This window comes from Colletotrichum fioriniae (genome assembly GCF_027942845.1).
Source record: "Colletotrichum fioriniae strain IMI 355084 chromosome Unknown scaffold_9, whole genome shotgun sequence".
Classification (NCBI taxonomy): domain Eukaryota; kingdom Fungi; phylum Ascomycota; class Sordariomycetes; order Glomerellales; family Glomerellaceae; genus Colletotrichum; species Colletotrichum fioriniae.
Genome location: NW_027076845.1, coordinates 514,080 through 530,378, shown reverse-complemented (window position 1 = coordinate 530,378; position 16,299 = coordinate 514,080). Strand labels below are relative to the sequence as shown.

General features: G+C 52.8%; 4 protein-coding genes across 4 annotated transcripts; all 4 read left to right on the top strand.

Annotated features, from left to right (window-relative positions):
• Positions 1–8,380: 8,380 nt before the first annotated feature.
• ATP16 (delta subunit of the central stalk of mitochondrial F1F0 ATP synthase, atp16) lies at positions 8,381–9,192 on the top strand (the record flags this gene model as incomplete). Its single annotated transcript, XM_065758083.1, has 5 exons — positions 8,381–8,470; positions 8,548–8,577; positions 8,690–8,843; positions 8,918–9,096; positions 9,160–9,192. 5 exons carry the CDS (start codon positions 8,381–8,383, stop codon positions 9,190–9,192), a joined length of 486 nt encoding a protein of 161 aa, XP_065613225.1.
• A 1,693-nt stretch (positions 9,193–10,885) lies between these two features.
• N0V96_007614 (uncharacterized protein) lies at positions 10,886–11,173 on the top strand (the record flags this gene model as incomplete). The annotated part of the gene is made up of 1 exon (XM_065758082.1): positions 10,886–11,173. The coding sequence occupies one exon, from the start codon at positions 10,886–10,888 to the stop codon at positions 11,171–11,173; it is 288 nt and encodes a 95-aa protein (XP_065613224.1).
• A 165-nt stretch (positions 11,174–11,338) lies between these two features.
• Positions 11,339–12,388, top strand: N0V96_007613 (uncharacterized protein; the record flags this gene model as incomplete). The annotated part of the gene is made up of 1 exon (XM_053194504.2): positions 11,339–12,388. The coding sequence occupies one exon, from the start codon at positions 11,339–11,341 to the stop codon at positions 12,386–12,388; it is 1,050 nt and encodes a 349-aa protein (XP_053048000.2).
• A 1,333-nt stretch (positions 12,389–13,721) lies between these two features.
• Positions 13,722–15,976, top strand: SEC63 (secretory subunit; the record flags this gene model as incomplete). Its single annotated transcript, XM_053194503.1, has 3 exons — positions 13,722–14,063; positions 14,156–15,746; positions 15,813–15,976. 3 exons carry the CDS (start codon positions 13,722–13,724, stop codon positions 15,974–15,976), a joined length of 2,097 nt encoding a protein of 698 aa, XP_053047999.1.
• Positions 15,977–16,299: the final 323 nt, after the last annotated feature.

Sequence of the window (16,299 nt, the reverse complement as noted above, 5' to 3'; positions counted from 1 at the left end):
CCACGAGAGTGGCTACTCCTCCTGCAAGCCCACCGCCCATCATCAGAGAACAAGCTTCGGTCCGACAGCCTCCATCCCGGACCATTCCTCTTCCTGACTCGCCCGGCGCATCGCGGGTTGCCAAGTCTTGGGTCACTGGAAGCGCCGCCATCAACCGTCCAGGGAAAACTTGTGACATTGATTATATCATAAGCCGAGCGTTTTCTGAGCTCATGCCTGTCTGCAGCTGTTGATGGTGAGTGCAACTGTACCTTGCCGGCGAGCCGCTGGCATGCAGGATCCCAATGCGAGAGATACCCCGTGGCCATCCGTTCCATCTTTGCTCGATGATGCAAGCTCAGGCTCAAGCTCAAGCTCAAGCTCAACTACTCAGCCTTGGAGAATTAGCATGCAGCATGACGAGAGCCAATACTCTACGACAGCTTATTCTTCGTGCTGCGACTCCTTGGCATCGCAAGGTGAAGAGGAAGTGAAGATGAAGGTGTCCAATGCGGGACTTGCAGATGCGGCCTCTGGAGTGGATGCGCCAGGCCAGCGCGGGCATCGCGAGAATGGCCCGTCCGCGCGACCCCCCGTTTCCGCCCTAGACCGATTCCGGCCGTTTAGCATGTCTGCATATGTTTGAGGTTTCGGGAGGCAGCACAGAGAGATTTGGGTGAGAGGGGATCCTGAGGAGGTGAGAGGGCGAAGGAAGAGATCTGGCACTCGGACACCACTGCCAAGAGATCCAACGGTCTCCGAATCAACCTTTTTGGTCCTCGCGCGACAAGACTTCATACAATAGGGCCCCGACTCTCTTCCCAAAGCAAAGCAAAGCAACAAAGACGAGAAGAGCATCTCATTTTCATACAGCAAAGTGAGGCTTCGACTTCTTGGCATTGAATCCCGAGTACAACATGAAGAGGCGTTTTATTCGTTATCGAGAGATGTCGAAAACGAAAGAGTTTCGATTTTTCCAGCGGACCTCCCGGCATGCCGTCTTGGTCTTTGGGGCCGAGCGGACTCGCGGACTCTGGAGACTTCTCTCTGTTCTTTGAATCTTTCCCCCATGCCGAGCCGGCCGTGATGCTGATCACCCCCATGTTTTTTCCCGCCCCTCCTCTCGGTGCTCCCCACGCTCGCCGAGCTTTCTTGAGGTGGGCATTTTCAATGTGGGGAGGAATGCTCAGCGGGCGCTCGACAAGCGTGAGCAGAAAAGCAAGATTTATCGCTAGTAAAGATTGCGAACTACGGATACAAAGTACACTACTGGAGGAAGAGGAGGAGCGGTGATTACATGGCATTTACGGCACCTCCTCTCATTTCGTCCTTGGCTGGGAACGGCCTTGTTGGCTTGATGCCCCTCTCTCCTCCGTCCTCCGAGGTGGGGGGAACAAGCCTCGGAGGACTTGTAAGTGGGCATTCGTCATGCCGATGCCATTCATCATCATGTCTTCATTAAGAACGGCAGGAATACTCGTGCAGACTTGTAGGAGAGCTTTCTTGAATACCAAACCTACGGTCATAGTTAGCACGGCGGCAGCTGGGGGGATTTCGTCACTGCATGTGCTTGCGACGTTAACGACAGCATGAAAGACGCACTTGCGTCGGGCTTCCCTGGCGTGTCCATGGCCATGGTAACTTGGTAAGGTAGGAACCCCCGCCACGGAAGCGTGGGATGTCAAATATGAGGTGTTTAACGGAGTAGTTCTCCTCAACTCAGGCCGCATGCGCATGAGTTGTCGTGGCCCCTTTTTTTTCCGATGTCCCCTTCTTTCCAAGTGGCCTCTTCTTACAGGTTTTAATCTACGAACCCGCAGAGTCTCGCAGGTCACCCAAGATATTCGGGGACGCAGAGACAGACAGACGGACAGACAGAAACCCCCGCGTCGAATCCCTGATCTGCTCCATCCCCTATCAGATTCCTGTCGGAAGGTCAGTCGGGAGGGTTGTTCGAAAAAAATACCCCGCATTCTGGGACGAGTGGGAACGGAGCGATTGCGACGCCGCACAACTGTCCCATCTCCAAACGTTGGACTTTTTTTTTCTTCCTTCACGGCGGTAGCGGCGCGTAGCGTTGGAAATTCGTTCTGCCCGCCCCCCCCTCTCTCGAATTCCAAGTGGTCAGCATGCAGAGTGCATACATACGAAAGAAAGGTCGCCAGGGGACAGCAAAAGAGACACGCAGCAGGTCGAAAGATCGACAGGTTCTCGAATCGCGGGGCCAATCAGTCACAAAGTCCCTCTCCTTCTCAGTCGTTGATCGATAGATTGGGGATTCAATGATTCTGCGTGTCTGCTAAGCTTATGCACTCGTGTCGTCAAGCTCACTGCTTGACTGCTTCTCCCGCGGGGGAAGGCAGCGGGCTAGTAAGGCGAGAAGGGTAACACGGAATAGTAGCATGGCGCCATTTCATTAGAGTTGCAGTGTAAGCTTCTACGGTAGGAACTACCGGCACTCTCTGCTGCTTTGCTCTTGTCTGTTAGTGCAGCTCTTCCTTCAATATTCCAAGTTTTTGGGTTGGTGTTCTTCCTCCCTCGGTGTCGTCAAACTACTTTGCTAGTGCAAGGTAACCACACCTGGGGAACACATAGCTCGGGTGTGAAGAGCTTCCTTGACACATGAAAATGTGACAGGAGCTCTTTGAAGCTCGCCCTTGCGCCGTGGGCGGTCAGAGTTCGGGAGAAGGGGGGGTTGCAAGCGCCACGCGACGATTTGCGATGATCACCCAACTCTTGGTGCGTGGGAAACCCAAATCCTTGAAGGAGGTTGAAGCCAACCATCCACGACCATCTTCGAAGAAGCTACGCTTCTGGACATCTACGTAGCAGGAAGAGCGGTGATTCCCCCCTCCATTTCCTTCTTCCCCCTCCACGCCCTTCTGCGACAAAACTAAACGCACCAAAGGAGAAAGCTCCGAAACACTGGAGACGAAAGAAGATGGAAAGGCTGCCGGACTAGCGGTAGCGGTCCTCCCCTTTCTAGTGTACGCTTCACCACACCACACACCCTCCTTCTCGTTCCTTCACCGCCGGAAATGCTGGATTGAAGTGGTGTAGAGGGGGCTGTTCTCGGGAGACCGCATCAGGAAACTCCAGGCCTGCTACTTCTGGGCTTAATCCCCCCTTCGTGTCGTGGTGGTGGTGGTTATTTGGCGGCCTGGGGAAGGATGAAGGAGTAGGGGCTGAAGCTGGGCCTAAATTCCACACTACGCTTCACTACTCCTCAGAGCTCCTCTTGCACCATGAGCCAGCCACATTTCATCTGACAAGCGCCGGTCACCGCTCCGACGAGATTTGTTGTTATGTATTTGCTTACAAGTTACGAGCTTATTAGCACGCTAGATTCCTGTCGAGGAACGCCTCTACTGTTCTACGTCTGTGCATGTGGCTTTTTTTCTGTTGGCTTTAATTCCTCAAGGGGCTTGGAGGCAGCAATTGACTCTCGTAAGCTCGAGACTTTTGGGGAAGTACACACGCTCCAAAGGGAGAGGTCAAGACGTCTCAGAGCTTTTTCTTCTTGGGCCGTGGCAATCCGATGCTGGGAAAGTTTGGCTGTGTTTGTGAGGTTGTGGTGTGGTCGGTTTAGATTCCAGGGTCCTTGAACGTTCGGTTCATTCGACAGAGGCACACAGGCACGGTATACTGAAAAAAGTGAGTGTCACGGTCTCTCGATACTGAGGGCGAGAAAAGTGAAGCATGAGGCGCTCATCCTCCATCCTGCTACTGTTCAATCGCGAATGGGAGTTCGCCATGATTGCCCCCTGGTCGGGCGTTTCGCATGAACGTTTCTGAAATCTTGTTCCCGAGGGAAAGAGAAGAAAAGAATAAAATTAATAAAAAAAAGCTTGATAAGACGAGAGCGAACTGTTTGGGCTTCTCGAGAGACAGAGGCTGCCCAATCGTCATTAAGGCATCGAGTCACCTGGCCTCGGGGTTTTGAGGCATGGGTAATGACACATGCCTCGCCTTCGTCTGATCTCGTCGACCTTTCTTTGCCGTCTCGGTTGCTTCCAGAATGTTCAAGGGAAGAACCTCGACCGCATGGTCCGTTGGGGGAAGGGCAGGAAGCCTTTCAACCTTGAGGGCCGTTACTGCCGTCGGTGGTTGTCGAAATTGCCATGAGGCTCAACTGGTGTTGAATCCTCGTCCGCTGGCGCATACCTATACACACCACCATCTTTTCCTCGGTTCTCGGTTCTCGGCGCCCGGGAGCTCGGTCATAGTGAAAGACTGGCGAGTCACGAATGGTGAGAAGCGTGACCGGTTGGTTCTGGCTATCTTCTCGTGCCTCGTGAAGCCTGAGGCGAGGTTTCATGAGCCGCGGATCTTTACTTCCCCCATGGAGTTTCGGGGGAGGGGATCATCTTTCCACGGGCCCATGGGAGGGCCGAGAAAGAGGGAGAATCGGGAGCGTCATCGGCCGAGGGAGGGTTCGCCTCGTTCGCCTTCCTCCGATGACGGCTTCCCCGGTTTCAAGGCTCAGCATGAGTGTGTGTGGCTGGTGCCTCTCGAGACTGTAGATCGCTGTCCATCTTCTTTTGTCCTTTTTAGGTGTCCTTTCTGTGTCGATCATTGCGGCTTGGGAGGATGTTTCGTTTCAAAGGAGGCGGATGCTGTCGCCAAGTGGCACTGCCAAGGTATCTCTTTCCTATGTCGGAGAATTTTGGTACATTTGTACATTCTTTGTAGATTTCGCCATCTTTGAGGGGCATGGTATTTTGGTCAAAAGTCTATCCAAGTTACGTAGAGTAAAGATCCTCGGCGACGTGGTGATCATTGATCCCATTTGGACAATATCGGAACGTGGCGGTTACCGGGTGTGGTTTGATGGCATAGGTTCGAAACGGTTTATATGTGGAAGTGATTGACGGCACGCAGTACGTTGTTGGTGATCGTCGGTCACGAGCGATGCAGCAGGACCATGTCAATCTTGTTGCCCTCGCATGAGGCTAAGCAACGTATGCCAGCCACTGTCCATCGTGGGAGATAGGGACGTGAAGAGGTCGACAGAGCCAAGTTCAACTATCGATGTTGATCCGGGACTTGTCGAGTCAGTCGCCTGCTTTCAACATCCTTTTCGCGTGGCATGTCGTGTATCGTCAGATATCGGTTGTTACGTGGAGGTCGTATGTCATATTTCGTTGCTTACCTATGGGCGAGGCAGCTGAGTACAGAATCAATCATGAGGTTGGACATGTGAGTCTGTATAGGTAAGCTGACTGGCGAGTGAAATGTGACGAGACGTGATTGACATGTGGTTTGAGTGGTTATGTTTTCCTCTGCTTACGTGTTGATGGGCATGCTGAGCGAAGGCGTCCCGTCGACTTTGATGCCATGCTCAACAACAAGTATCATTGGTGAGTGCTCATTCTAGTCTAGGTATTCTATCAGCTGGAGCCCCTTTATCTGCCAGAACTTCTCTCTAACGTTGGCAGAGCACGCCGGAGCAGTCGCCCACATGATGTAAGGTGCATGTAGTCGTCTAGGAGCGCGAGGAAGACAAGGACAGCACGCGGAAACGGTGCCATCTGGCTATATCCATTGCTGTGAGACTTTCAATATGGCTGGCATGGAGGCATACATGCTGCTAATGACAATTTGGCGAATGTACATCAAGTTCTGTTTGTCATGGGATAAGACGTCGTGAAGCAGGACTTGCTCATTTTCTCAGTTCATGTACCCGGATTTTCGCCTTACTTCGTTTCTTTTATCGTGCTAATAACTAAACATAGTTGTATAAAAAGTAGAGGGCGTTTAACATTCGCCTTGTGATATTCATTGCGTTGGAGTGGCGACTTGGTGTAACTCACAAGGCCCTGCGAATTATCGAGGGGTGCTCATTGGCAAGGGACATCTGGCTGGCTTGCATCCGCGCCGTAAGAATCCTGAGCCAAGCAACTTGATAGTGATGACCTATATCCCAAGAAGTGAGGCACTGCGATAGACGTACTCGGGGGAGAGCCCTTTAATCCTTCCACTGGACGAGATATCTGCCTTGTAGGTTGGTTGAAGTCTGCGGTATGTTGGCCCTGCTCACCTCGAGGAAGCGGCCCTTGACAGCCCAGTGTCGAGGTCCTGGGTTAATTCTATATCTCCTTCGCAGAACATGTGACTACAACTCGAGGGATGTGACGAGGAGGAGTTGTGAACGACTACATCCCACGGATAAAGGGAAATACTCGCAATGTTATTAGCTAGCAGAGTATGTTCAGTGGCCACACAAACTACTCCAGCAGTGTCTACATACAGTACGTTAATTACGTTGTGATACAAAAGCATCAAGCATGGGTTCTACGAAGTGAATGGATGTTCAATATTAGTGGCATTTGGCAGCGTGCTGTTGGAGTTGATCGTCAATTCTACACCTCAACCAAGAATCAGTAAGAGCGATTTGAAACTAGGCTGACGTATTCTGAAGTAATAGTCAGTAAACGCCTAATTTTCTGAGTTGCTCCGTTATACAAGTTCAGAATTCCCTGGGCCTTCATGAATTATAAGGACAAACTAGATCGGCGTTTGTTGACAGCGAGAAGGAGAATCATCCATGAGGCCACGAAATGTTAGTACTGCGACAGATCCGCGAGTTAGATCACCGCTACTACAGCGAATAGATCCAGATGAGAAAGAATTGGATAACTAGAATGAAGTGGAATTCCCTTGAGAGTTCACAATGGGAGGACTGCTATGCATATGTTTGTACTGAACCTGCCGGTGATGGATGACCTTCGCAAGTACTCTCAAAGCTTACGATCTTTATTCCCAACATACAGTTTTGCAACGCTTGCCGGGGTTCAAAGCAAAGCCTTCATTCTAAGGAGGGCAAGAAGAAGGTCCAGAAGCTTGCTAATACTGTCGTCAAATTCAACAAAACAAGGCCAACCTGTCTCTGTCTATGTAATTCCTGTCAGAGCGGCACCATCGATTTATGGCATGTGGCTGTAAGCGCCTCCTTTCTCCCCGTGTAATCTGACAGCCTCTCAATTGAGATTGACCTCGAGTTGATCATATCAATGTCGCAGAGTATGGTGCTCAGGGAGGATATTGGGCCAAGGCCACGAGGCAGGAAGGATGAGAACCCTCGTCACTATTGCGGCTGTCTGAAGACTGCTACTGCCTTGAAACCATTCGAAATGTTTCACTATATGTATCCAAAACTATAAGATGCCATCCACTACTGTGATTGCGTAGTGACATATGTTTCTTCAAAACAGAGCTGGAGCCACTCGGCTGAGATGAAGATTCGAGAACATGCGATGGGTTCGAAATTCTCAGTCATCACTTGGTCTTATGGACTTCCGTTGCAGCAAGTGAAGACAATACCAAGTGCCATCATGGACAGACAATGTTTACAATTTGGTAAAAATGAATCATAATGGCAAAAGAGTTCACCCCCCGCCGGTGCTGAACTGGGGGCTACATCTCTTGGTGCTCATGCTGGGAAAATTTCTGGTGTTCAGGCTAGGAATTGAACTCGAACTCGTAGCCCGTCGTCGAGTAGGCTGTGGGCGTTTTTAATTATTTGTTGACCATGAACCATTCCACCACCCAGCCAGTTTGACCTGACCCGTCGACCTAGACGGGCGCCTCCTGACTGGTGACAGGAACGGAATTGAGGGGACCTATATGGGCACTCATTTGTGGTGTATTGCGTGGAGGGGATGAATATACAGATATCCGGGAAGTCTTTGTCCTGATTCATCACGCCGAACCTGGATGATGGCCCTCGTATCAGCGTACTTAGGTAGGAAGGCATTGGGTTTACGGTCATCTATCTGCACATGCATCGCATAGATAGTTCAGCTTCATCGTCAAACTGCGAATGCATTGAAGTATTCACGCGAGATGAAGTAGGCCAACCTGGCAGATGCAATCATATGAGGATGAGAGCAAGAACGATTTGGTGTAGTAATACATGGGCGTTGCATATTCTACAAGCACAGTGAGAGAGTCCAGGTTTCCAGCGTCATGGATGACATGAGGCCTTACAAATTCGGAATGGCCGCACGCAACGATCATTCGGAATGATATACTTAGAGACTTTCTTGCGTTCCTGAAGAAAAGGCAAAATGACATTGCTGACCTACCACACACTTGCATGCAGCTTGGAACAGGAGGAAGGCACGATGTTGGCGAGATATCATTGAACAGAGGCCCAGAAGCTCTTTAAAGTATTATGCTTTGTAGTTACATAAATTCCTGTTAATGCGTCCTCCTCTGTTCAAACAGGTTGATGGAGTTAATCGGGGCTGCTCCGTGCACTGCGGGTCATGTGCTCTACGGCGTGACCAAAGTTTCTCCCGCTAGCCGAATCGCGAATGGACTCAGCCGAAAGATTCCTGCCTGCGACCTCACCCGAGCTGCCTCCAGCAACACATCCCCATTGCCAGCTCAGCCCATCATGAACTCCTTCCGCTTCGCGCGCGCGGCCCTCCGAGCCCGTCCTGCTGCCTTTCGCGCTCCCCTCCAGCGCAGAACCTACGCAGATGCCGTCCCGGACAAGGCAAGCAGCCCGAGCCTGCATCCTCCGAGCCGGAGGCATCCCGAGTACCCGCTGACCATTTGCAGATCAAGCTGAGCTTGTCCCTTCCTCACCAGGTACGAATTCGATAATGCCCGATATCATTGCACGCGAGACGAGACGACGACACGAGGGGGATTCAAGGCAGAAGCCAATTGAAGGATCGGAGCTAATTGCCGCAACACACAGTCCATCTACCAGTCCCAGGATGTCGTCCAGGTCAACATCCCCGCCGACTCCGGCGAGATGGGTGTCCTCGCCAACCACGTTCCCGCCATTGAGCAGCTGAAGCCCGGTCTGGTCGAGGTTGTCGAGGAGAGCGGCCCCAGCAAGCAGTTCTTCCGTACGTTACAACCGAGATAGAGCTCTTCAAGGGATAGGAGAAAGGCAGGAAACTAACGATGATTGTGTCCATAGTGTCCGGCGGCTTTGCCGTTGTCCAGCCCAACTCTGTCCTCAGCATCAACGCCACCGAGGGATACCCCATTGAGGACTTCAGCGCCGAGGCTGTCAAGTCCCAGCTCGCCGAGGCCCAGAAGGTCGCCAGCGGCAGTGGAAGCGAGTTGGAGATCGCCGAGGCGAAGATTGAGGTCGAGGTGAGTTCTTTCCTAAACATGGCGCTCGAGCGGTGCAGTACGGATGCTAATTGCAATTTCCAGGTTCTTGAGAGCCTCCAGGCTGCCCTGAAATAGAGTGTAAAAGAAGGTCGTGGCAGACACATGACGTTGTACATCAAGACTCGGATTCCCTTAACTTTATCTAACATCGCATAATTGAATCCACTTGCGACGTTTCTAGCGCTCTTTCTCTGTCAAAATCCATTAACGCGTGTATGCCATGGATGCTACGTCATGTACCAGACGGTCCTTCCACGGAGTGACGATATAGGTCGAGGTTACCTACTGGAGACCAGGTCGGTCCTGTCTCCTATCCATGAGGAGGCCCCTGCCTGTCTTCTGCCTTTTGATCTCAAACTACTTATCCTGACCTCACTCGAGGCAAATCCTCTTCCCTAGGTAAATGTTCCGCATCGCCCGTCAAGGAGCATTGTTTCTCAACCCCCCACGGCCCATCCATTACAGTACCAATTTGCACGTCCCGCGACATCATACAGTATTATTAAATCATTACCCATTGTTTCTCAGTATGGAAAATCCCTTCGTTGACGACTTTTCCCCGCCGCGAGCCAACGTCTTCACGGCCGAGCCCGACGATGGTGACATCCCAGAGGGCCTCGTTTCCGCGCGACGACAGAGGTTCTCAAGACAACCCTCTACTCGTATTTGGAGCCGCAAGCCATCGCCATTAGGTGCGAGGGAACGCGAGAGCACTTGGTCTGGTTAGGGCCAACGCACCAACAAGGTCTTCGCGAGACCGGCAACGCGCAACACTCAAACTGCAGAGTCCAGGGTGCCGTCACAAGACCACTCATTCTTTGGACAGAGTCCAGAGCAAGCCTCCAGAAGCAATGGTCAAGCCGCCATACCTGCGTTACGTCTGCAGAAGTCAATGTATCTCACTCCCCCACGAGTAGCCGACCCGAACTCTACGGAGCTTCGCCAGACCGCTTCGACCGGTCGGCTTCGAATAAGACCGAGCAGAACGCTAAGCCGGCCTCCAAAGATGTCTATAACATCGATTTCGGCCTCATCAAGCCCGCAGAAGTCACGAAACTTCTCCAACAACTCTGTTTCCTCCGCCCAGTCTCACGGAACAGACCTCACTACCTCGACCATTCGGAAACGCCATGCTCGAGACATCTTTGCAGAATTTGGCATCTCTCGTCCGTCGGGATGGCTCTCTGACGACGAAGAAGAGGATTTTTCGCGTCACCGAGATGGGACCAACAGCATTCCCAGGCATGTTCTCAACACGTGCCATTCCTGCGGCGCAGAGGTAACTTCTCGCACATTCTGCTCCACGTGCGGCCATGCGGTGTGCCCACAATGCGCCAGCGAAATACCGGACGATGGCTCAATCGACCTTGAGCATACTGAGAGTAGTCATCGAAATGCTGTAATCAGTCAGCATCACACTTCGAAACTAACAGAGGAGCATATTCGATCATCCTCTAGCCTGGAAACTACAGAGACATCGAAGAAAAACCAGAGGGCTCCGGCCACCTCGGTCAATCTCAATGAGAACCCCTTCATACTGGCCGACAGGAGGACGAAGATCACCACGGCCGAACCTCAGATTACTGACATGACGGTTGGCGCGGGACAAGCATCAAGGCTCTCAGATTGTGTTCCTAGGCAAACGGACTTGAATCCTGCAGAGACACACGGAGATTACGGGAATCCAAGGTGCAATGCCATCCATGCCGGACATCATTCTGGTCGCCACAGTATTGCATGCATTGTCGGGCAGCAAAGCTCAGCAAACATGGACGACTCGGAGCAGCTGCGACCACATCTTCCGCTGGAGGATCCCGTCCAGAACAAGATTGACCAAATGTACCATCATGCTGAGGATCTCAGGCGTGCACAGCACATCATGGAGCACCTGGCTACTGGTTCCGCGGGATTCTCAGCGAGCAAACAGAACTCTCAACACAATCCTCCCTCTGGACAGCAGACGCAGTCCCGAGCCGAAGGTCTTGACGCCAACCGCGAGAAGTTAATCAGCTTCGATGCGGCGATGGCCGAAAGCAGCGAGCGCGCCAGGGCCTAGGACGTCCATGGCCTAGAGAGGGCACAGTCTCTTGACGTAGATCCAGTCAAGAAGAAGGGCTCAGAGTCGCTGTCTGTTCTTGCTGGGGGACGCCTCTCTCGTTCTCCATCATGGCTGAAGAGCCCTACTCAGATGTCAAATCGCACGACGAGCAGACTGACCACAATGGAGACCAAGAGTTCTCCCCAGATGAAGACGCCTAGTAGACGAGATTCTGCCGCGGAGACGATCAGTCCAGCATCTGCGATTTCTTCCGAGAGTGCCAAGAGCAGTGGCCACCTGATCCAGGGGCAATTTGAGCAGCTCAGTTCCCCAACAGGCGGAGCGTCTATTCAATGGCCAAAGTTGAAGAAGGTTCACAAAGAGGTAAACCATGAAGTGGAAAAGGAGCCACTTCCGTGGCTGAAGAGACCGTTGCGTCGTGTGCATAAAGAGGAGAACATATCGCAGCAAGCTCAGGAACAGAAGGCTGCTGACGTTGAGTCATGGAGATCTCAGCTTCGAAAAGTTGCAGCGGCAGAAGCCGAGTCTGCTGAGGGACACAACACACATCACATCGATCGCAAGCGGGCAGACAGTTGCGTCTCGTGTGGCGATGACTCGCCATCACCGCATGTTCCCGCCCACGGGAGAAGCAGTGCGTCAAATGCTGTCACAGCCTCTCTGCATGAGGTTGACATTACGGACCAAGTCGCGCAGGAGGACCAGGCTTACGCAATGAGACATAAGCGCCTTGAAGAGATGAAGAAATCGATCTCTCAGAGGTCGAGCTCAAGGAACTCGACAACGGTCAAGATTGAATCCAAGACCGTGAGCCAAGTCTCCCGAACTTTGGAGGCTAATCACTCTACTTCGGAAACATTCAAAGTCGAGGAAGCCAGTGCCAACAACAGCGCGGAGCCCGTGGAGCGATTATCTCGATCTCTTGACAACAAGGTCGAGGTATTCAGTCCGCTACCAATCATGCCACCGAACCATACATGCTCTTGGAAGGAGAGATATCTCAATTTGACAGCGGAGGTGCGGGAGTTGAAGGCGGAAATCGTTTCTCGAGAACGACGCGACACGCCTGGGCACGTGGACGTGGGCGTCAACGTCAGCCAGGATGATGACTACGAACCGGGAGTCGAAGGGCTCACCATTGTCATGCATCTCAGAGGCAAAGATGACCTGATCATCAACACTGACTTGAGGCATGCCTCTTCTGGGCTTTAAAACAAGGGTGTTTAGAAAAAATAGAATTGCTGTTTGTACGTAGCGGATGGGCAGGGCGCGGGATTATGATAGCAGCATGGATTGAACGTTGCGAAAACACCAATAAAGTGCTTTCATTTCTGTATCGTCGACCGCGATGTTGTATTAGGAGGCGTCGATGGAATCTGTTCTTCCTCGGCTACCCATAACATTCGCTATCCATTCTTAGTTTATCCTCTCATGACGATTCCATCTCCTCCCGTTCGAATATTAACATGGCAAGGTAGCGTTATGAAGCTAGCAGGCAATCGTCTGCAGGCCGGCCGTTTTACCGTCGCTGATTCGGACTAGCGACGCCGAGGAACGGTTATACGGGAATTAGGTAAGCACGGTACGGTACGGCAAGAAGGGTGGAGACCTCCAAAAGCTAAATAAGACACTGAGGGGAAAACAGAAGGCTCAAACCGACCGGCGGAGGGTAAAAGAGGTCCAATTTGGGGAAGGACAGATATTCCATTTGCCGTTTCCCCGTGTCAGAATCAGAAGGAACCCAGAAGCACTTGCGCTGGAGCAGTCGCACGAGTGAGCGGCGGAAGGAGGAGGCGGACAAGGTTTGTAAGGTTGGAGCAAGCTGTGGGGTCCCTTCAGGGCGTGCACTGACGGCCCGCTGTTGTATTGTGTACCGCGGTAGGTAGTGATTGGGTCTGATTGGACCTTGCCGTTCACACAGCGCACGTAGCCAGCGAGGACAGGACACAGTGACCTCCCCCAGGGTGTTCTACCTACCTCACCTTACCTAAGGTTAGGTGCTGCGTTAAGGAACTCCAGGGCTCTAAGTACCTTTGTCACCAAGGGACCCACTGGCAAACCCCTGCCCGCTCTTCCGGAAACTACCACCGCAGAAGCAGCCACCAGCGCAGGCACAAGCACCAGTTTATTTCGAGGCCACGATTGTCAAAAGAAAGTGACTTGGCCAAAGCCAGCAGATTGCGGCCACTTCATACCCCGAACCAAGTCCTCGACCTCGACCTGGAAGAAGCAACCAGCGAACGGAGGTAGACACCATTCCTTGACGGTCTCTGACTTGTTCTTCTTTTCCTTTTCATAACCCTTCTTGGTCTTGTCTACTCTTCTTCAAGTGTAAACTGCCGTGCGCGACACACTCCCGCTCTTTAAGACCTTTTTTTTACTGGGCTGCATAGCTGTTCAGCGACGTGTCCGGATCCGCGCGCAAGACCTCCTACTCGGACTTGGATCTCGACTTCACGACTGACCACCTCTTCAACACACAACATACACAGCAACCCGACACCGACAGTCTAGAGCTCCAGAGCTCGTCGCTGCACCCGTCAAGATGAGTTCCGACTACTCGTACGACGCCGAGGCGCAATTCTACCCCTTCTTCATCCTCGCCATCACCAGCATCATCACCTTGCCGCTCGGCTACACCCTCGTCTTCCCCTCCAAGGACATTGAAGCCAAGGCCCCGCGCATCCAGAGCGACTTCAAGCCCGAGCATGTCGACCTAATCGACAAGCAGCGCAAGGCGCACGAGAAGAAGCAGCGCCGCATCGTGCGCGTCATTGCCGTCCTCATCGGCCTCGCCGTCATGGCCGGCATGATCTACCTCATCATCCACACACAGAGCGTCACACAAAAGATCTGGAACCCGTATGATATTCTCGGTATCTCTGACGTATGTTGATCACTCCGCCTCGCCGGCTGCCCGCTTCTGTCCCCCATTTTCCACACCTCATCCAAATAGTACTGACACGCTGCTGCGTCTAGTCTGCCGACGAGAAGACAATCAAGAAGGTTTACAAGCAGCTTTCAAGGAGGCTGCACCCCGACAAGGTCAAGCCCGACCCGGCCAAGAACGAGACCATCGAGTCCCTTAACAACGCCTACGTCGAGATTTCAAAGGCCTACCAAGCGCTCACCGACGAGGAGATCCGCAACAACTACATCCAGTATGGCCACCCCGACGGAAAGCAGAGCTTCAGCATCGGTATTGCGCTCCCCCAGTTCATCATCTCTGACGGCAACGGCAAGTTCGTTGTCCTCGCCTATACACTCCTCCTCGGTGTCCTCCTGCCTTACCTGGTCGGCTCTTGGTGGTACGGCACTCAGCGCATGTCCAAGGATGGCGTGCTTCTTGAGAGCGCCAACAACCTCTTCCGCGCATACGACGAGAACGTTGACGAGGGTGGTGTCGTTACCGCCCTCAGCAGTGGCAAGGAGTTCGATACTGTTCTTAAGGGTGACAAGGCCGAGTCTGGCCTCTCCAAGCTCGAGTCCAAGCTTCAGGCCAACGCCGAACAGGCTGGTGTCTCTCAAAAGGACAAGCAAGCTCTCGAGGACCTCGACAGCGGGGTGCGCCGCAAGGCATTGGCTCTCCTGAGATCTTACCTCGGTCGCGTCGAGCTCGAGGACGCCGCCCTCGATAGCGCAAAGTACGAAGTTGCTCCCATCGCCCACGCCCTCACCCGATCCTTCTCTGCCATCGCCCAAGCGTACGGTAACACTGGTCCCATTCTAGCCGCATACTCTACCAGCCAGCACCTCATCCAGGCTCTCCCGCCCAAGGCCTCTCCTCTCCTTCAGCTCCCTCACTTTACCCAGGACATTGTTCGCCAGGTCGAGGGAGGCGACTCCAAGGTTCACATTTCCCTTCAGCAGTTTATGGATCTGCCCGACGAGCTTCGCAGAAACCTGGTGGTCCGCAACAACCTCCTTACTGAGGCCCAGTACAAGTCTGCCGTTAATGTCGCTCAACAACTGCCCCAGCTCCGCGTTGCCAAGGCCTTCTTCAAGGTTACCGGCGAGCGATTCATCATCCCCTCCTCTCTGGTTACCCTTGTCGTCAAGGGCCGCATTATCCCCCCTGGCAGCGAAAATGTGCCCGAGGTCAACGAGCTGGACCTGGAAGACATTGACCCCGCCGAAGACGACCTTGAGGCCTACCTTGGCCGCAAGAAGAAGACTATTAAGGGTCCCGACGGCAAGCCTATCCCTGTTGACGACAAGCCTATTCTGCCTCCTCTCGCCCACGCTCCTTACTTCGCCCGCGATCACGCCCCCAAGTGGTACGTTTTCTTGACCGACTCCAAGCAGGGTAAGATGGCTGTTCCCCCCTTCACCTTCACCCAGTTCGATCAGCCCATCTTTGGCGACGACGGCAAGCCCACCTTCAACATGCAAACCCTCAAGGCCCAATTCGCCGCTCCTCCCCAGGCTGGTCATTACACATTCGTTATGCACGTCGTGTGCGACAGCTACGTTGGCTTCGATACCAAGATGGAGGTTACGCTCGTTGTGGAGGAGGCAAACAAGGCGGCAGCAATGGTTGCCGAGGATGATATCAGTGAGCCCGATGAAGGTTAGTACTCCCCTCTCTTACCCCAAGCCGAAAAGGAATCGTCCATATACTAACAGTATTCACCAGACTCGATAGCCGGCCAGATGCAAGCCCTCAAGGGCGGCAGCGTACCGGGCGCCACTAAGCCCCGCAGGAAAGATGATGATGACTCGGACGAGGAGAGTGGTACGGACGACGACGTCCAGGACGACACGAGCGAGACGAATACCGATACAGAGGATGAGTCATGAAGCGACGAGGCCGTTTGAACCTGGGCGGGTTGGTTGGTGGGGTAGAGGAGCTTGCTGTGTACGAAGCAATAGAAGATGTTAGTTGCACAAAAAAACAAAAAGTGTAAAAAAGACTCTCAAAATATACCCAAAGTCAGAACATCAACTACACGGCACTTCAGATAGGAGCGGGTGCTGAGCGGATTTTGGACTAGGGGTTGTGTGTGGTCTTCGTCCATAGTTCATCGGCGTTGAGTTTTGGGTCATTCTTCCATTGTTCACCTTTAATCAAACACTTCCGTTTGGCATCTACTTCATTGTCGTTCGTTCGTCCGTCCGTCCAT